This window comes from Neofelis nebulosa, chromosome 1 (assembly GCF_028018385.1).
Source record: "Neofelis nebulosa isolate mNeoNeb1 chromosome 1, mNeoNeb1.pri, whole genome shotgun sequence".
In the NCBI taxonomy this organism is placed as follows: domain Eukaryota; kingdom Metazoa; phylum Chordata; class Mammalia; order Carnivora; family Felidae; genus Neofelis; species Neofelis nebulosa.
In genome coordinates, this window is record NC_080782.1 from 40,424,554 (window position 1) to 40,445,562 (window position 21,009).

General features: G+C 37.6%; 1 protein-coding gene across 2 annotated transcripts in view; it reads left to right on the forward strand.

Moving 5' to 3' along the window:
* NDUFS4 (NADH:ubiquinone oxidoreductase subunit S4) overlaps window positions 1–19,497 on the forward strand; it is a 115,203-nt gene extending 95,706 nt beyond the window's left edge. For both annotated transcript variants that reach the window (XM_058719542.1, XM_058719548.1), the window contains exon 5: window positions 19,280–19,497. In XM_058719542.1, coding sequence (XP_058575525.1) covers window positions 19,280–19,383 — 104 coding nt within the window. In that variant the 3' untranslated portion in view covers window positions 19,384–19,497. The remainder of the gene's footprint in view (window positions 1–19,279) is intronic.
* Window positions 19,498–21,009: the final 1,512 nt, after the last annotated feature.

Here is a 21,009-nt window from a genome sequence, read left to right on the forward strand (position 1 = left end):
GCAAAGTGTATCCTATTAAATGTTTGCCTTTTGGGCGTATCTAGAAATAGGAGGTTAGTTTATATACTCAGGGACTATTCCAAAAATGAACAACCTATACCCTTCATCCCATTCTTAGTTTTGTTTCCCTTACTTTTAAATGGTTTTAAGAAAAGTCATGACCATCAATGTCTTTGACGTAAAGGATTGTATTGTAGAGAATGAGTACAGTGAGGAACAAGATTTCCAGATTCATTTGCTTCCTAGAAACCATTTTTAATGCCTTCTAATTATATTTCAGACTCAGGTAATGAGTATCATCATCACAAAAGCTAATAAGGCATGCGTTTGTCACTATGTTTAGTGCTTTTCATCCTTCTCATTTAATCCTCACGCAACTCTATGAAGCATGAACAGTTATTATCCCCATTTTGTAGATCAAGGAAACTGAGGTTTTAGAGACATTAACGTTAGCTAACAAGGTCATAATACCTATAAGTGAATGAGCAAGTTTTATTTGAACACAGTCGTAGTCATTCATTTATGTATTGTCTTTAACTGCTCTTCAGCTGCAATAGTAAAGTTAAATAGTTGTAATAGAGACCATATGGCCCCCAAAGTCTAGAAATATTTTGTTTCTGGCCATTGCAGAAAATAGTTATTGACCCATGGTCCAAACCATTACACACACACACTGTCTGAATACCAACACCCTTTCCTCTGTGACTTTTTCTAAATCCAAAATATTCTTTATTCAAACATCGTGTAGGGCCTGTGCTTAAGAAATACGCTTCTCAACTGATAATTTAAAGTTCACAATGTAAGCACTAACATCGCTGGAGCACTGACCTAGCTTTCTTTTACTGTGTCCCAATTCTTCTTTCTGCCCTTATCGCCAGGCTTGCTAGATCCTTTCTCTCATCTATAACCTGACTCATGCTGTTCCCTTTCTCATACTTATTGCTGTCAAGAACTAGGATCTAGCCTTCAAAATATAGTTTAAACATTAACTCTTTCTCGGTCCCTTTTCTTATTTTCCCTTCCCACCTCCATCTCCCACCCCCTACTGGATACACTTTCTCTCTTCCTTTTAACTCCCACAATGATTTATTCCTTTCTTACAGCTTTTATAGTACTGTTTTGTATTTTTTGTGTTGCATTCCATCACACACTATTGTTGCTGGCACTGGTGGCTGGTCTGGGGATCAGTAGTTAAATAAGGCCTGCCCTTGTACTCAGACTGTTAATATTTTATCAAACTTAATATTTTATCCTGGATTATAAGCACCTACATGGGAAAAAACATCCAGTTCCACTCATCTTTTAATGTGCTCAATAAATATTGGTGAGTTTGAACTATACATTTGGATGTCTTATAAATTGTTCTCCAAATCATGTTTTAACTTTTCTGTAAATCACTTTTATTTGGCTACTTGTTATGCCTTTTATTATAATTAATTCCCTGTAACTAGAAATCTGGAGAAAGGAAATTGTAGTAGAATGATTAACAATCTCTTATATTCTGATGTGTTGGTAAAATACAACCAATGTTTTTCTAATTTGGAGCTTATCCTGAGTTTATTAATGGATAAACTTAAGTATATCCCAGTGTACTTAAGATGATGATTTCATAATGTTAGAGCTGTTTTCCAAGGTGTATGTTATTTGTCCTAAACTCTTTTTTAAGGATATAGAGGCCTAGAAGTTAATAAAACAAGACCAAGATCAATCACATAGCTCTTAACTGATAGAGCCCGAGTTCCTAAATTTCAAGTGCAGTATTTTTTTTTTTTTTTTTTAAATTTTTTTTTTTAACATTTATTTATTTTTGAGACAGAGAGAGACAGAGCATGAACGGGGGAGGGTCAGGGAGAGAGGGAGACACAAAATCTGAAACGGGCTCCAGGATCTGAGCAGTCAGCACAGAGCCCGACGCGGGGCTCGAACTCACATACCGCGAGATCGTGACCTGAGCCGAAGTCGGCGCTTAACCGACTGAGCCACCCAGGCGCCCCTCAAGTGCAGTATTTTTTATGCTATGCTGCTAGTAGATCTTAATCATTAGGTCAGCACTGTCCAATATGGTAGCCACATGTGTCTGTATAGCACTTGAAATGTGTCTTGTGCAAATTAAAATGTGCTGTAAGTGTAAAATATTCCCTGTATTTCAAAGACTTGGTGTTAATATCTAAGTTTTTATATTGATTATGTATTGGGGTAGGAAAAGAGGATTAAAATAAATTCTACCTCTTTCTTTTTTTTTTTTTTTCCTACTATTTCTTTAGTCATTTATTAAAGTGGCTACTAGAAAGCTTAAAGTTATACTGGGGCACCTGGCTGGCTCAGTCAGAAGAACATGCAGCTGTTGATCTCGGGCTCATGAGTTCAAGCCCTGCATTGGGTGTAAAGATTACTTAAATAAACAAACTGAAAATTTTAGAATATATGTGATTCAACCAGATAACCTGTTTATATGCTTGCACCCCTATCCTATTGGAGTGATTATAAACATGAGCTAGTAAAAAAGGAAGAATAATCCAAAACTCACATCAGCTCCAATGTTTTGTCAATGTTGGCTTCTTAAATGAGTGTGAATATTGCTTAGGTGATTAGATTCAGGAAAATCTGGAATGATAAAATAGTGTTCATTAGCTACTACAGAAAATCCATGTTTAGTCCCCAGTAAATATAGAACTTCATTCATATGCTCCGAAGTTTTTGTTTCATAGCCAGATTCAGAAGGTGCTTTCAATGAGAAAATTCATCTGTGGAAAATAAAAAGAGGATGATACAGGAAGTGATATACCAACCATATGCATCCATTTACATTTCTGCCATATGGACTGGGCTTGAGCCCTCTTGGTTAAGGGTCAAAAGTTATTAGAACTACTGAAGTTCTGTCTTTCAGATCAGAGGCACAATATACCTACCAGGATTCAAAGTGTGACAGACTTGTTGAACAGGTACTTTTCTCTCTCTCTCCATGGAACCCAGTTTAGGCACCAAGAAGGAAGGAAGCTCTGAAAACATGGACAGCAAAAATCAATGATGATTTAAAGAAAAAGAAAAAGAATGATGAGACTTCCCTGAATGGCCTTTCAGGCGTAAGATTTGGAAAAGTAGGATCTAGAGCAGGAGAGAAATAATCTGTTCTGAGGTAGAAAAGAGTGCATCAAGGAACTAGAAGAATCAACTAGGGCAGAGTGAGGACATGAATTCCAGGAAATGAGACGTAGGGGGTAGACAGGAGTCATTATGCAGAGCCTTGTAGCTTGAGGTAAGCATGGGTGTAGTGGACAATCAGGCAGGATTATTTACAGAAGTCTTATATGGGAGGCTTATAGATAGATATACGCAGGAAATGTATATTACTTTCTTTTGTATCTCTTATATATAAATACAAAAAGGAAATGTTCATTCAACTTGGTCAATTACATACTTTGCTATTCTGAAAGCTATCAAAATAGTTGAGAACTTGTTAATTAAACTCCATTATATTTGCCTTATTTTAGATACTTCCTAATGTACCTATAGGACATTCAGAATTATTAATGTAGGTATAATTTCACTAACCTTGAAAAATCAAATATAATGTCATTATAACCTGTATCAAATTTTATCACTCCTTACAATCATTAAAGTTCTGGTGTTCAAAAAAAATTATATGTGATTTACATTGTTTCTATTGGACAGCACTAATCTATAGTATTTAGCAGTATACAGAATATACATTGTTATATGATGTGAAAATATTGGGGTTCGGGAACGAATAATCAAAGATTCTTGATGTCTTTGGTGCAAAAAGGTGGTTTTATTAAAGCAGGGAAATAGGACCCATGGGCAGAAATAGCTGCACTTTCAAGTTGGGAGGGGGCTCAGGATAGCATAAGCCTCTGAGGAATTTGGAAACAAGATTTCTAAGACCTTGAGGGGCTGCTGTTAGGAAAAGGTCATTTACTATTGTCCAGTAAAAACTTAAGCCTTGAGACCCTTCAGACGTGTATCAGTAGGCCTTATGCTTGGAGGATGATTGCTAACATATATCTTGGGGTTATAGAGATAAAGGAAGTTTCCAAAGAGATTTTTACAGTATCCTGGAGGTCGGGGTAATGTCAAGCTAAGGTTGCCTTTTGTTTCTAGCAAAGTACTAACATTAAGGCAGTTGAGTTCCTGGAGGAAGGTCACCCTGCCTGTCCCAAGTACTTGTCAGTGGGTTGTAAGTTTTAAGGAATTTTAATTTTTTTTCTTTTGCCTTGTTCTCCACATCAGTATACAGATTCTAAATATTTTACTTATATTCTATAGTTAATATAAGAAAGAAGAAAACCTTATCCAACTTTGAGGATTTCACATTTTATATTGAAGAAATATAGTTCTATTCTTTACTCTTACCCAGTATGAAGGATAAGTGGAAATCTTATGTTACACATAATATAATGATGAAATAAAGTAGCTAAAAGAGACCAAGAGTATACCACAAAATCCCATTAATCGCCTATTTTCAGTTTCTTAACCAAATAAGGTATTGTGCAGGTTCATCTTTTTATATAAGAATATATTTCTGAGACTAAAAGAAGCTCTCTTCTTCCTGCTTTTAATAACTCCTATAACTACCACCCCCCCGCCGACCCCCGCTTCTGTTTTGCTTAGGTCTCTCTTCTTACCATACCTCACTTCTTCAAAGTTCTGTGGAATTAGGGAGTGGGAAAGGAGAAGAGACCGAATACTATTCTCCCTGTGGCTTCCCCTCTTCTCCTTACCTTCCCCTTTGCCAAATCTTACTTCTCAACCTCCCCCAACGTACACACTAAGTAAAGGAAATATAAATACCCTGGGTGTCTTGGGTTTAACCCCAGGGCCTCATCCTGAAGGTCTCCTCTTTGAGCTCAGCAAATACTCCAGAGGAACTCTTCAAAGATAACCTTTCTTTGTAAAAAGAGAAAAGAGTATCTGGGGTTTCCTCTGAAATGTAGATGAACCTTACTTTAGTTCTTTGTGTACTGAAAAGACCCACCTTTCTCACCCATTGTGGCTTTTGTCTTTTCCTGGTGTTTCCTGAGGTGGTTGAAGGCGGGGAGGAGAAGGAAGCTGCATCACAGAGAGAGGAGGAGTAAGATAGTTGTGGAAAAGTGGTCGAAGACTAGGATCTACTACCATTTACATGCTAATGAAAACCAGAAATGGCCTTTTCCCTGTTTGATCTGATTTGAAACTTTGTGACTTTCCTCTGGTAGGTCATTTTACCCCCTGTGTTTTTCTCATTGTTGTTAGCTATAAAAACTCTTTGAAATTCTCAAAATAGTGGAGGGTTTCTTTCAGGAGCAGGAGGATAGAGGATAAACTGTGAAACTGCATTCTGTCCACAGTGGGTCTGTTGGAGAGGAAAAGCTGCCTCCAAAGTAATAGAAGGTAGAACAGGGGAGGAAGTAGACAGGTCGAGCCCTTGATTCAGGAAAATAAGGAGGTAGGATTTAGAATTATCCCAGAAGTAGACCCCATCAGCAAAGTCTGGACTTCCACCTAACTTAAACCTTCGAATGAGGGTCTCAACCTCACATCCACACACCTGTTAAAAGATGCCTTTGTTTTGAAAGCTAGGAATCATGACTCCTACAGATACAAAAGTTCTTGTTAAAGGATTCATTTTATCATGTGATATAAAGGAAGTAGGTAGATGTTATAACCAGTTCAAAAAGTCAAAACAGCACAAAGTATGTAGAAAAAAGGAATGCAAATAGAGACAGATGGAGGTTTTGTGGGGGAGGGGAGTTAATTAAATCACCACCAGTAGGACACAGGACATAATTTGCATATCTATCATACAATTTAAAAAGAAATAAAATAGCCGAAAGACAAGGAATTAAGCTGGAATCTGTTAACCTGGAAGGGGTAGGGAGGGCATGCTATAGATAATGCCATTTTCTACTGAAACAGATTTTGTTTCCACTCTTCCCCCTTTTACGATTAAAAAAAGTATAAAGAAAGATTATGATCACAAAATGTTGGGCTAATAAATGACCTGATTATTTATTTATGTGTAGCAAGAATGCCTAATTTGCCACAGTAGGAGAGGAAAAATAATTTTCCCTCTAACTTTCTAGGTTCTTGGTTGAGACTCCGCCCCCCCCATAATGAAAAGATTAACAAACAAGTTTAATAACATTTATACCTCCTATATACCCAGGAACACTGAGTAATTCCAAAATGGCCATTGCCACCACCTTAAGTATTATCTCCAGCTAAAGACAAAAGATTTGGGGTGGGGGCGGTGCTAGGGAGAGTGAGTTTGGAGGTTATCAGGCAAAGCACCATAAACAAGGGTTTAATTGCTATGCAGATTTAATTTCAAGACTTCTCCATTGGTGAGTTTCCCAAGTTTTAGTCCTCCTCCTCTTCCTAGTACTGAGAGGGAGGCACCTTTACAAATGGAGATTTCCCTTATAAATGTAAATGTCCCTCACAAAAGGCCAATTTCTTCATTTTCAGAGATTTTACTGCTTCTGAAAAATAACAAGCTCAAAATAATCCTTATGCCAAAAAGGCATTTTGGGGGGCAGCAGTTCTGCTCTTTACCATGTAAGCTTTTGTAAGTTTGCTTTGCTGTGAAATTTTTCATAAGGAATCTCAGATTAGACTTTTCACAGCCAATAACTACCAACCAGATTTCTTCTGTGTGATGCCTATTAATTTAGGCAAATTCTTTCTCCCTTCTCAAGGTCCCCAAAATATCCTAGGGTCCTCAGAATAAGGTTCTTTACTACCTTGGGGAACTTTGTAAGCCTGGTGCCAGGCCACTTTTCCTGGAAGGAGTTTGTAAGCATTGGCCTCATAAAGTCAACTTTAGTTCTTTTAAAGTGTCTGGTCATATCTGATTAAATGAGCATCATTGTCAAATATGTCAATTGAGGTAAGACCTTCATTGCATAACCATTGTTTACACTAGTGTTCTAATAAAAAGGACATATTGAACATGTACAAATAACGGTATTACCATGAATATAAGAATATTCAATAAGAGTTCCCAAATTCTGTAGGGGTCATTCAGGGAGACTCCTGTCATTTAAGAATGATGTAAATTTTAGTTTACAAAACAGAGTCTACTAAATTGTAGATACCTCAGAAGAAAGGGAAAGGACTTCCTTAAATGTCCAGAAAATAGAACATTTTAGGCCCTATCAGTGCATTCAGTCCTATATAGTTAATTCTTGTTTCACTGGATCCTTAATTTATCTGGTGCTCAACTAGAGTTCTGGAAATGTTGACTTAGTCCACTGGTCTGGTCTTACAATTATTTATGCCATCAGAAGCCTAAAGCCAGGAATAACAGTCCTTCACAGAGCTCTGAGCCAGTCTCTCTTTGTTGAAGACAAAGCACTCAGGCCTGTAACTGATTTCAGGAGCTTTCAGGGAAGCATCAGAGTAAAACAAAACAATCTATCCATAAATGATAAAAGACTTAAGATGGCCGTAGTTAACATTACTGGTAAATTTCAGAAGTGAAATATTTGTAACAAGGATAATGCAACTTAAAGTCATACCAAAAATGTTATAGACAAAATATCTGTAAACAATATTAAAGACTCTTTTCAAAGAAGACAGTGAATGTGCATCTAATTTATAAAAATGGATGAACATAATACTTCCAGAGAAATATAATAATCCTGAGATATATTTCCTGAATGCACCAAACATTATAGTAAGAATATACCAAAAGTATATCAAGAAAATCAAGTAAAGAGATTCAGTAAGTCTGGGGTAGGTCCTAAGCATTTGTGTATTAATAAAACACCATTGATAAGTGATAGGATTCCTGATTTACATATACTAACCTTAGGAGATAGGATTTCCAAACTAAGGAAGATGCAACAAAGTTGTTATTATTATTTCTTTAATGTTTATTTTTGAGAGACAGAGTGTCAGTGGGGCAGGGGCATAGAGGGAGACACAGAATAGGAAGCAGGCTCCAGGCTCTGAGCTGTCAGCACCAGACCCTGATGTGGGTCTCGAACTCATGAACTGCAAGGTCAAGACCTGGGCCTAAGTGGGATGCTTAGCCGACTAAGCCACCATGTGCCCCCCGCCCCCACAAGTGGCTATTTTTAAAGAAAACTGAAATTGTGTCTGATAAGTAACACAGCATGGACAGTGAGGGCACTGAGAACCTATACTTAGCATATAGCATAAATTTGTGAAATATTTATATTAATATTTTACCCATACACATTTAACCTCAGGAGGGTTAAGCATCTCTTCTGACTTGATAATTCTTGTAATGCTACTCATCAATAATAACGTGTCAAATAAACCTAGTTATTTCCTCTCTTTTCACAAGGTTGAAAGAATACATCTTTGTGATCTTCCAGAGGCCCTCTGGGGAATCTCAAAGATAGTTTTAGGTACAAAGATAATCTGAATGTTTTAGTTTACATTTAGGCTTTTTTATTTTGAGGAGGCAAAAAACAAAATGTAGATATGCACACTTAGGATAGGAATAGGATCATGGGTGCCAGACAGACAGTACTTGGCTGCTCACTTCATAGTAAGGATAAAACTTACAAATATAAGCGCGCCTGGGTGGCTCAGTCGGTTAGGCATCTGACTTCAGCTCAGGTCACCATCTCCTGGTTGGTGGGCTCGAGCCCCAGGTTGGGCTCTGTGCCGACAACTCAGAGCCTGGAGCCTGCTTCAGATTCTGTGTTTCCCTCTCTTTCGCTGCTCCTCCCCACTCATGCGCGCTCTCTCTCTCTCTCTCTCTCTCTCTCTCTCTCTCTCTCTCTCTCTCTCAAAAATAAACATTAAAAAAAAAAACTTACAAACATAAAAGGTAACGTAACTGTAAAAAACCTGAGCTCTCACAGAAGTCATCAAGGACGTAAAGCATATAGGGTTCATATGTGTAAAACATCTAAGGTTATTGTGGTAAACCACAGAACCTTTGAAATCTAGGCAGATGAGACAAAAAGAATTAAACCCTTCATGTTGAGGCAGGGAACAGTGAACTAATGAAATAAGCCTACCAAAACTTAGCAAACTTTGTGAAGACTGTAAACGTTTCATAGCTTTTCAGACTTATTTTTTAGACATGTAAGGCAAATAAAAGTGGGTGTTTTTTTTTTGTTTTTGTTTTTTTTACAAATCTTATATAACTTTCTGTATTCATTCAGGTTATGTCCTTCACCATTTTCTTTCTCATTCTGGAACAGTTATTTACTTTAGGACCTAACTGTGAGGGGACCGGATCAGATGGGGAGGTCATCAAATGTGGGGCAACCCAATCAGACAGAGGCCAGTGGTGCAAGCGGTGTAAGAATTCACCCAAGGCAGAACAGAAGTTTATTGAATACACTTCAAGGGAGCAGCAGGCAGGACAGCGAAGGAGAGACTGTCTCCTACGCGGTGGTGGTGAGGGGCCACAGTTACAGGACAGAGTGAGGGAATATAGAATTTTCCCTTTTTTGGTAATCTTCAGAACTGTGCCTGGTTGTAATTGGTCATTTAGGGCCTGTGGCTATTTAGACGTGGGTCACTCAGGGAGCCTGTTTCATTCAGCCGTGTGGTAGCTGTGGGCCGTTTTGCCTTGATCAGGTTTCCAGTGTTCAAGTTGGTTGCCTAAAAGCAGCCTCTATACTCACTGTTCTCTTTTTCCATTGGTAAACAGAAACACATCTCATTACCTTGCATACCAAGTTGCAACTCTGCCACTACCGCTCCTAGTAGAATTTGATTCATGTATATTAATTGTATCTTTTAATGAAAGTTACTTGGATTTCATAGAGAAAACAGAGATCATTGAAAACTGTTACACACCAATATTTTTGTAAACTAGCCAAACGTAGAAATTCACATAACAACGAGCCACCTAGGTGCCCCTGGAAGTTAAGTTTCAATGTGACATACTACAAAACTATTACTGTTAAAATTACCAGAATAATGAATCATTTTGGATAAACACAGATTATACGTTTTAGGATTATAAACATTAAGCAGAAGTAATACTAGCTCATTCGATCAGTAAATTTATATAAGCTCACAAAGAATATATCGAGGTAGAATAAAGATCTATGTGTTATATTTAACACTATTAAAGAAAACATAGCTTTTTATTAAATCAAAATTATTAAATTTGTCTTGTTTGCCAAAGATTCATCAGTATTTTTTTTTTTAATTTTTTTTTTATTCTCTGCACCCAACATGGGGCTGAAACTCACAACCCAGAGATCGAGGCTGGCACGCTCTTCCGACCAAGCCAGCCAGGCACCCCAGATTCACCTATGTTAATCTAAACTTGAATTCTTAAACAAACGTTCCTTAGGTCTTCAGGGGCACCTGGGTGGCCCAGTCAGTTAAGCACCCAACTCTTGATTTCAGCTCAAGTCACAGTCTCACAGCTCAGGAGTTTGGTTGGGCTCTGTGCTGATGTTGTGGATGGAGCCTGCTTGGGATTCTTTTTCTCCCTCTCTCTGTGCTGCATGTGGTCTCTCTCTTTCACATAAATTGGGGGGGGGGGGGGGAAGAAAACTTTTTAAAATCTAGCACATTAAGACTATTTAGAAGTTGAATTTCCTTGTTTTCTAAGAATTTTAAGAATTCTTTTATTTTTGTTCTTGAGAGAGAGAGAGAGAGAGAGCAGGGGAGGGGCAGAGGGGTGGGGACAGGTAGAGGATCCAGAAGTGAACTCTGCACTGACAGCAGAGAGCCTGATTCTGGGCTCGAAGTCAGGAACTACTCAGGAACCATGAGGTCATGACCTGAGCCAAAGTCGGAAGCTTAACTGACTGAGCCACCCAGGTGCCCCAAGATTTTTAGGAATACTTACACAAGCACTTATTTTTCTTTATAAGCCAATCAGAACAGAGCCTCTAAAAGAGATTTTTGTAATCTAATTCATTAATGTCATGTAGAGGTAGAAAAACATTACCCACACATATGAGAGGTAAAGGCCCTTCTGAATTAATAGACATGTAGACAGACTAATAGTCACAGAGAGCTTACAACTTCAGTTCTAAAATTTCAGTCGTGGTTTAACAGTTAACAGAATTATGAAATTCACTAGTCCATACTAAAGAGCTGTTCTAAGTGAGTATAAATTCTTCATTTGTTTGAGTCAAATAAACCTCAAAGACCAACAAACCAGATTTTCTGTCTTTTCTCCCCCTATTTAAAATGAGAATAGAGGAGCACCTAGGTGGCTCAAACTTTCTACTCTTGATTTTGGCTCAGGTCAGGATCTCCTGGTTCTTCAATTCTTGCCTGACATGGGTCTCTGTGCTGACAGAGGGGAGGGAGCCTGCTTGGGATTCTCTATCTCCTCTGTCTCTGCCCCTCCCACTCCTGCTTGCAAGCTCATAAACAAACAAACAAATAAAATGAGAATAGATCTCTAAAGCCATTAATTCACTTAAGGGAATCATCAAATAATTAGACCATAAAACCAATTTCCAGACATAGTAGAGAGCAAAGTTAAAATTAGAAAAATGGAGAGTCAGCAAAGTTCTCTTGTATTTACCAAGAAAAGACATACCTGCGCTTAAAATAAGGCACGCAACTTCTGGTGTTTTGGTTGGTGGATCTATTATTAGGTGTCTCAATGGGACCTCCAAAATTGTTAAAAGAATTTCCTGAAAAAGATAAAATCATGACTCTAATATAGATATAAATGAACATTTTTAAAATTTATCAAAATTTATTTAAATTTATTTTAGTCATGAAATAAGGGAGCCAGGCAGATATTGTAACCAATTCAAAGGAAAAATCAATATGGCACAAATTTATATAAAGGAAATTTGAGATGAATTACAAATGGAAACAGACTTTTTTTTTCAGAGGGGGTAGGGTGGAGTCACCAGACAGAATTTATGTATCTATTACAGTTGGTTCTCATTATTCATGATAGTTATGATCTATAAAGTCCCAACAAACACTAAATTAGCAAATACGGAAATACTGCTCCTAGGAAAATACAAAATTAAATTCCTGCAAGCCCCGATCGCACTACTTTGTTAGCCAAGCAATACGTAACCTTTTTAAAATGTGATTCCATTCACATGTTTAAAAACACCTAATTTAATGTATATCGTTGATTCATGAACATTGAACTCATAGCCAACAGCACTTGTAACTTATGCCTGAGTGAAGCTTACCTGATACACATACTGGCATATCAGAACCTTTTTGTGCTTAGGAACACTAGAAAGCACTGAAGCACTATACTTGTGGGGCCATTTTAAACAGCAAAATCCTCAAGGAAAAAAATACAAACAATGTGGCTGTAAATAGAACACGAAAAGGACACTTGTTTACAATATGAGGTTGGAAACAAGAAGGCACAGAACATTACCTTACTTGACCTCAGCTGGAAACATGTATGTTGGGTGAATCTAATTTTAAAGGTCTGTGCGTGTCACTAATGACCATGAAAGCATCATGAACATTGATTTGGGGGTTACAAGTAAATTTTAGTGAGTAGGCAAATTCACAAATACAGAATCCACAAATTATTTTACAGGGTTTGTACCTACATTTTACAGGGTTTCAGAATAACTCAAAGACCATGATCAGGGCTGAGATCTGGTATACTATAGATACTACATTATTTTCTGGTGAAGCCCCAGTTTTTTTCTACATAACTTTTTCTTCTCAGTCCCCAGTTGTAGGTATTGGCTGTCTTGTAGCCTGGGAAGTATTCAGCTTGACTCCTGACCTGTTGAGGCACCTGAGAGAGAAAGATAGACATGTTGGAAGGGGTGGAGGAGAGATACTTAGATTTCCTGTTGGAGGTCTGAAATAATTTTTCTCTTGGCGATCGTGTTATATGTACATGGTGGCTTAGTGAGGTGCCTAGTGTAATATGGGATTTGGAAATTCCTATGCACAGACATCTCATTGATTTTTGGACATTTACCACTGTTATATAGTTTCTTTTTCTAGAAAAAATGTGTTCTCAATTTCTAATGACTGATTTTCATATGTACTTTTGGAACACAAACAGTTTGCTTTGTGGCAAATTCTGAATAATGTGGTTCCAATTACTGCTTTGGAAATAAAAATAATACTGTAGAGCAACTGTATTATTTGAAAAGATAAAATTTAAGGGGGTCATTGACTATCACATCAAAGGTGGGATTTTATTTTGAGGTGTTGCAGCTGTGGCAGGTGTAGGGTGTTACTAATCTAATAAATATTTCAGGTGCCTCACATTTTTACCTTATTTGCTTGTTTAAATAAGTTCATATAATTTTTGTGGACAGAATTGCTTTGCTAGTGTATCCCAACGTTATTTCTCCTCCATGATATTTTCTAAAAGAAGATCTAAGATACTTTCAAATTAATCTGAACTCCCCCACCCCCCAAATATTTATTAGGTACTAGGGAATTTCAAAGTAGAGGGACTTTTAAAGTGAAATTCCTCAAAGGCTATCAGCCCCCTCCTCTTTTAAATTATATTTGAAAAGTTTATGCTTTGCTTTTACTCAGGCATAATATGGGTACATAGCCTGGTGAGGAACTTTGAAACCTTCCAAGTATCAACATACCTTCTTTGGCTTCCCAAAGCCTTTGCTATTCTCATCCCATGCCTCTGTTAGCAATGACCTCCAGTTATGTCAGTTTGTGCCAAATTATGTTGTGCTTCTTGCTTTGCACACAAATGGACAGTAGGAAAAATCATTAAACTGTTCACTTCCGAACTAATGTCAGGGTTTGAGATTAGATTGTTACAGGTGAAAGACATTTTATAGGGCTTGAACCAAAGTTATTAGAGGTAACATATTTCACAAGCAATAAAAGCACCGATGAATAGTTTGCATTACTGGACCATAAATAAAATGGTTCTGTAAATAAAACTGAATGGAATTTTTATGTCTCATACATAGAATTCACAAGTTAATTGTTGTGGTCTGGTTTTGTTCAGAGGCCTTATGTGGTTGGTTTTTGAGTTTGGGGCCTTGGGCTTTTTTAGGTACATTTGAAAGATTACCCCAAACATTCATATCATAGGAAGTAGAGTATCCCAACCACTGCCTGGAGATCAACAAAATAAGTGGGCATATTTCCAAAAAAGAAATTAAGCATGAGATATTACAGGTCACATTTTATGTTTACTAGAGTATTTGCCAGAGGTACTTCTCTGATACTAGGGCTTAAAGATGAAAATATCTTTGTGAAAGCATTCCATTGTGTGAAACAGCAAAGGGAGTCAGCTTCTCATCATTTAGGTGCTGGTGGTTGGATTTGTGGTTAATCCGTGCCATATGGCTGCTCTCCTCAGTGGGAAGTGACGGCAGCCCTAGGAGCTTACCCCATCCCTGGGGCAGCTGCTTTGGACTCAGTTGCTTTGATCATCTTCTGTTGCACAGCTGGGAAGAGTAAGGAGTGGTTTTCAGTGTCCTAATGGAACAACATATTGGGACCACTGTCATAGATAGACTACATCTTCATTTTGAATAAGCATTCTTCAGATAGTGCAGGTGTTTTCACTTCCATGATCTCATTCAGAAACTCAAGTTTGAGTTCTTTAAAAAAAAAAAAAAAAACTAAGTGTTGAAAAGCAAATTCCTACAGAAATTTAAACATTTCACAAATAAAATTCCATTCTTAAATTTTTACGTCCTATTTCTTGCAAGTTATATTATGTTCTTTTTGTTCTTTCTTTTCAAGAACTGTCAAAAAGGAGGTAGAAAAGGAGCATAATTCATGTACCTTACCCATTAAGTACAAATGTTTAATGCCCTTTCAAGTGTGGTGTTATTCTTATGGTTATCTTTTAAGCTAAGGCTTACTGCTTGCTCCAGTAGCCTTCATATTATCACAATATTATAATAAATAACTTGGGAAAGATTCTCATATGAAGTATAGTGGAACCAGTAAATTTGTTGATCCAGGCATTATAAGGTAAACACTTGGGAGAAGGATGCTTGGAAATGTGGTCAGACTCTTGATAGAGTTCCCCAAAAAAGAGCAAATTTTCATCACAGCATCAGATCTATATCTTCTCCATGATGGATAGAAAATCCAAAAGATTTATGTAGACTCTTACTTGAGTTTCAGTCTCTTGTGAGTTATCATTAGATTTCCTCCAACCCTTTCCTTTTACTTAATCAGAGAAGCTTAAGTTGCTTGTGCATCTTTGAGAACAAAATTACTTCCCCAGAAAAATGTGAGAACAGACTTTTTCCCCTATATATCCTAACATCACAGGTGGCTGTGGTAGAGTAATAACATAGAGATGGACGCTGTTAGCAAATGCTGGTTTCTTCCATGTGTGTTTTTGTTTGTTTTCCCAGGGTGTTTTGCCCATCCACATTCCAATCCCTATAATGATACTTCTATTTATTGTTGTTATCACCATCAACAGCAACTATAATCTGGCTCACAGTTTCTAAGAGCCAGGTCACTCCTTAGTTACCAGGAGAAAACCCAAACCAGTTGTTCTTTCATGTGTACAAAACCCCAGTCTTCTCACATTGCAGTGACCCTAACAGCATGTTGAGACTCCATGAACGAAACAGATAATAGAGATATGTCTGCATTCTGATGCAGTAAAAAAAAATTTTTTTTCTCCCTTATGGTTGAAAGATTAACCATGTAAATGAGAGAGTAATTATCAGGTATCTGTCCGTGTATAATAATGTCTTTATTGGACTGGAGAGTGTGTTGGGAAGAGGCGGTGGGGAGGGGGACAGAGTAGGGAGCATAGGGACTCTCACCCATCACTTGGCAAGAAGAGATCATGGAGGCCTTGGGTAGGTGACTTACCAACAGTCCATATAATCAGACAATTCTCTAGAAACCTTTTCCTTTCTCCACAACTTGGGTGGGTATGGAGGGACATGTATGAGGGAGACTTTCCAGGCATTCTTGAAACAGTCTTTTCAACACATTTCTAAAAATCAAGGGGGAAAAATATCACAAAATCACAAAGATTGAAAGGAAATGGGTGTGAAATAGATAAAAATTGCAATTATAAGATGCTTCTAAAGAAAAGGTTTTGTTTATGAGGTGGTTGGGTGCATAGTTTTAAAGTCAACCTCAGTGAAAACTCTGGCTTTGCCACTTAGCCATGTGGCTTTATGCTGCTTATTTGTCTTCCCTGTGTTTTATTTTTCCTCATGATTAAATACAAAATCGGGGTGTATATATAATGCCTAATCCATAAGCCAAGCAACCTATGATCTCAGTTTTAAAACTCCATAAAAATACATTGAAAGCACTTAGCACAGGATTTTGAATACCAGGGACACTCACTCCTGCCTCCAGGCCTTTGTACTTGTTCTTTTTGCCTGCAAGCTCTTTCCCAGACCTCTACCTGTCTTACTCTCCGACCTCCTTCAGGTCTTCAGTCACATGTGACCTTCTCAAGGAGGGAGGTCTTCCCTGTCCACCCTCTCTAAAGTGTTTTCTCTTTAGTGCTTGTTAGCATATAATATGTATTTTTTAATCTTAGTTATTACTGTATTAGCACCTAATATACTGTGCATTTATTAATTTCTCTTCTACTAACTTAAGGAAGTTTGGGAGTTTATTCACTGCTTTACCTTTGGTGTCTAAACAGTCCCTGACACAGAGTATGCAATTATTAAATGAATAGCAAATGCTGAGTAAATATCATTATACCTGCTTTATTGAATTGAGTATTTTTTATAGTTAACAGCATCATTTGCTAGCTAATGTAGGAGGTGCTTGAGAAGTTTATAATGTTAAAGTTATGCTCAGTTTACAGTATTAATTTGCTTACAAAATTCCTTTCTATAGTTAATTCAAAATTATTAGGTTCCAGTGTGATGAAAGTTTTATTTACATTAATACTTCATGTAGAAAATGTGTAGCTACAAACTGGCAGGTAAATCTGAGAGAGAAAGAATAGCTGAACATTTATCATGTGCTTGCTGTAAACACAAGAGACACAGTATTAGTTAAGGCACAGGCTCCAGAATCAGGTTGTCTTTGTTCAAATCTTCATTCTGTCCCTTCCTGAGTGAGCTTGTGCTGGTTACCTAACCACTCTGTGCCTCAGTTTCCTCAGTTATATAAAGGACATAATATTAATTCATATAAAAGTTTTAGAAAAGTACCTTTTTCATAGGATCAGTGCCAGGTGTTTTCTGAGCACTTCACGTAAGTTTGTTTAAATGTCATGACAACATATGAGGTAGGTACTATTATTCTCAGGTCCCTTAGTACATTTTTTGAAATGCAAATAGCTACTTGTTAATGTTCAGATCCTCTTAAAGTAAGACCTAGCTTTGATTTTTTTTTTTCCTGTTTTAGTACATTAAAAAGTACTCAAAACTTTCCCCTATGAAAGTAAGGTTATGTTGGGCACCTGGGTGGCGCAGTCGGTTAAGCGTCCAACTTCAGCCAGGTCACGATCTCGCGGTCCGTGAGTTCGAGCCCCGCGTCAGGCTCTGGGCTGATGGCTCGGAGCCTGGAGCCTGTTTCCGATTCTGTGTCTCCCTCTCTCTCTGCCCCTCCCCCGTTCATGCTCTGTCTCTCTCTGTCCCAAAAATAAATAAAAAAACCTTTGAAAAAAAAAAAAAAGAAAGTAAGGTTATGTTTAAGCAAGTGAATCAGTATTTTGTGTCCTGGATTTTGAGGTTTCATTTGTATTTGTATTTTTAAAGAGAGAGCAAAAGCAGGGAAGGGGGCAAGAGGGGGGTGGGAGATGGAGGGAGAGAGGGAAATCTTAAGCAGGCTCCATGCTCAGCGCACATCACAACAACCAGCCCCTACGACCCTGGGATCATGATGTGAGCTGAAATCGAGTCAGATAGATGCTCAACTGACTGAGCCACCCAGGTGCCCCTCATTTGTATTTTTAAACCATTTGTTACATTTGCTTTCCTGCTTCTCAGTTTCCTTATAGCACGTGGACTTTCATGGAAGATGGAGTTCTAGCAGTGGAATTATTAATTATTTCCTCTTTTTGGACACTGAAATAGGCAATAGTAGTAATATACTTTGATGACTTGATTTTCATAGGCTTCACTTTTGTGGCAAAATTGCATTCTAAGGGGCTATTGAATGAAAGCTTTGTGGCAGCAAATTCTATACTCACCAAGAGGCACTAGAACTCATGACTCACAAGATCAAGAAGTTTACTTAATTATACCTGTATTATTCAGTTTGGGCATTTTATACATGGCTACATGATTCAGCCATGGATCACATGTTTCAAGAGGAGTTATTTGAAAAAAGCCCTCAGATAGAATAAATTACAGGTATGGAAAATGAATCTTATGAAGTAAAAGTTAGAGGTTTCTTAGACTAGGGAATAGAAAGATGACTTAATTACATCTTCAAGAAGGAGCATGTTGAATAGTTGTTCTCCATACCTTAGAAGAACTGAAGAATTGGACTTACAGCAGAAAACATGGAAGTAAACAGTCCCAGCCCCCTACCAGAGATTCTGATCCAATGGGCCTTTGGTGAGGGCAGAAATTGTGCATTGTTATCAAGTATGTCCCTGGGATTCTAAATAGATAGCACTTGAAGCAAATGCTGAAATTTTTTTTGTATTTAATCAGTAGCCTGTCAAAGTCCAGAGAGCTGAACCAAGTAATCTTTTATGGTCTGCTGCAACTATGTTATTTGTATAAATAAGTATATAACTATGTTTCCTGTATTGCTTCCAGTGAGATCCAAACTGTTGTAAAGGCACTAGTTTTTAGAAAACAGTGAAACAGGGGCGCCTGGGTGGCGCAGTCGGTTAAGCATCCGACTTCAGCCAGGTCACGATCTCGCGGTCCGTGAGTTCGAGCCCCGCGTCAGGCTCTGGGCTGATGGCTCAGAGCCTGGAGCCTGTTTCCGATTCTGTGTCTCCCTCTCTCTCTGCCCCTCCCCCGTTCATGCTCTGTCTCTCTCTGTCCCAAAAATAAATTTTAAAAAACGTTGAAATAAAATATAAGCAATATATATTAAAAAAAAAAAAACAGTGAAACAGGTTATATTGCTTAATGCTCCCTACTGCAGTTATTAAAGAAGTCACATGTTAAATGACTTAAATGTTGGAGAAATGGAAATTTTTATGCGAATATGTAACCATTGATAATTGAATTAGGAATATTGAGCAAGGAGAAGTCAAATCATGGGTCACACTTTTGAGATATGGTAAATCATCTTCAGACAATATATTGGACCCTCTTATCACACAGGATTATAAGGGAACACATTACTAAGTTTATTTCAGGTTGCTGAACTGCACTCCTGATAAATAAACATTAAATTTATGAAAGTTAGCTTCTGCTTGCTGTGCTCTTGAGGTATCCTCTTTAATTGTTTCTGTGGGTTTGTTTTTGTTTTCTAGGGTGGAGCTATGACATTGAAGAGAAGAAGGTTCCAAAACCCAAGTCCAAGTCTTACGGTGCAAATTTTTCTTGGAACAAAAGAACAAGAGTATCCACAAAATAGGTTGGCACTGACTATATTTCTGTGCTTGACTGTGAATAAAGTCAGCTGTGCAGTATTTATAGTCCATGTATAATACATTTCTTAATCTCCTAATAAATTCGACCTTTAATCACAGATACATTTTGTGGTGTCTATTTTAAATGTTTAAGTCTCAAAGTGAATATATTTCCTATATATAGTGGAGATTTGAGGTGATCATACTTCTAGGTAATTTCAGTATTTAACATCTATTAAAAAGAATGCTTGAAATCAACAGCAACATTTGAGTTTTACACTTGGTTCTTTATAGCCATTCTCAAATTAATAGTGCTTATAATGGTCTCCTGGGTGGCTCAGTTGGTTAATCATCCGACTTCAGCTCAGGTCATGATCTCACAGTTTGTGAGTTCAAGCCCTGCTCCAGGCTCACTCTCTGCCTCTTGCTCACTCACACTCTGTCAAAAATAAATAAAAATTTATAAAATAGAATTAAATAGTTAAAAATTATTTTAATGTTTATTTATTTTTGAGAGACAGCAAACAGGAAGGGGCAGAGAGAGACACAGAATCAGAAGCAGGCTCCAGGCTCTGAGCTATCAGCACAGAGTCCAAGGTAGGTCTCGAACCCGTGAACCTGAGGTCATGACCTGAGCTCAAGTCGGACACTCAACTGAGCCACCCAGGCTCCCCTGAAAAATTGTTTATAAATTACCAGCCATCATCGTTATAATGCTTAGAAATTCCCTTGTTTTATCTTAGGTTAGAGAAATTCAAGATTACATTGCAGTTGATAAATCTCATTACTGAAGTTCTTCTTAGAATTTTTTATCTCGAAGTTTGAATCCAGATGAATTGTGTTACATACTAAACTCTGCCCAGGATTTCACGTTCATGACTGTGAGGGGCTCAGATGAATATTTTATATTCTTATGAATTCAAAGACTCCAAGAAAATAATTAATTCATTGATGGAGATCTTTTTGTATTCGCTATTGGTTTTATAAAATAGAAGTAAATAGATGCCCTTTCTATGTGCTAAATCATTTAGGTCATCCATTGTGAGTTATCAAGCACATACTCCCGTCAGTCTCTTCGTTAAACAGTTTGTACACTAATCTTTATCATAATTCTGTTAGGCACTATTATTTCCCCCATTTTGCAAAGACCTAAATCAAGGCTTAAAGGACTAAATAACCTACTCAAAATTACACAGGTCCTAAATGCCAAAGCTGGGACTTGAACCCATATCTGTCTTCACATTCCATACTTTTAATTACTTTAGTTATAAAGAAATATGATCAGTGGCAGATGATTTTTTTTGGTTGCTAATAAATTATTTTTTTTTTTTAATTTTTTTTTTAATGTTTATTTATTTTTGAGACAGAGATATAGCATGAACGGGGGAGGGCCAGAGAGAGGGAGACACAGAATCTGAAGCAGGCTACAGGCTCCGAGCTGTCAGCACAGAGCCCAACGCAGGGCTTGAACTCACGGACTGCGAGATCATGACCTGAGCCGAAGTGGGCTGCTCAACCGACTGAGCCACCCAGGCGCCCCAAATTCTTCTGATGTTTTGAAAGTTATATACTAATTATGTACTTTCTCATGATTATATTTCTTAAAAACACTAATACCACATTGACCTAGC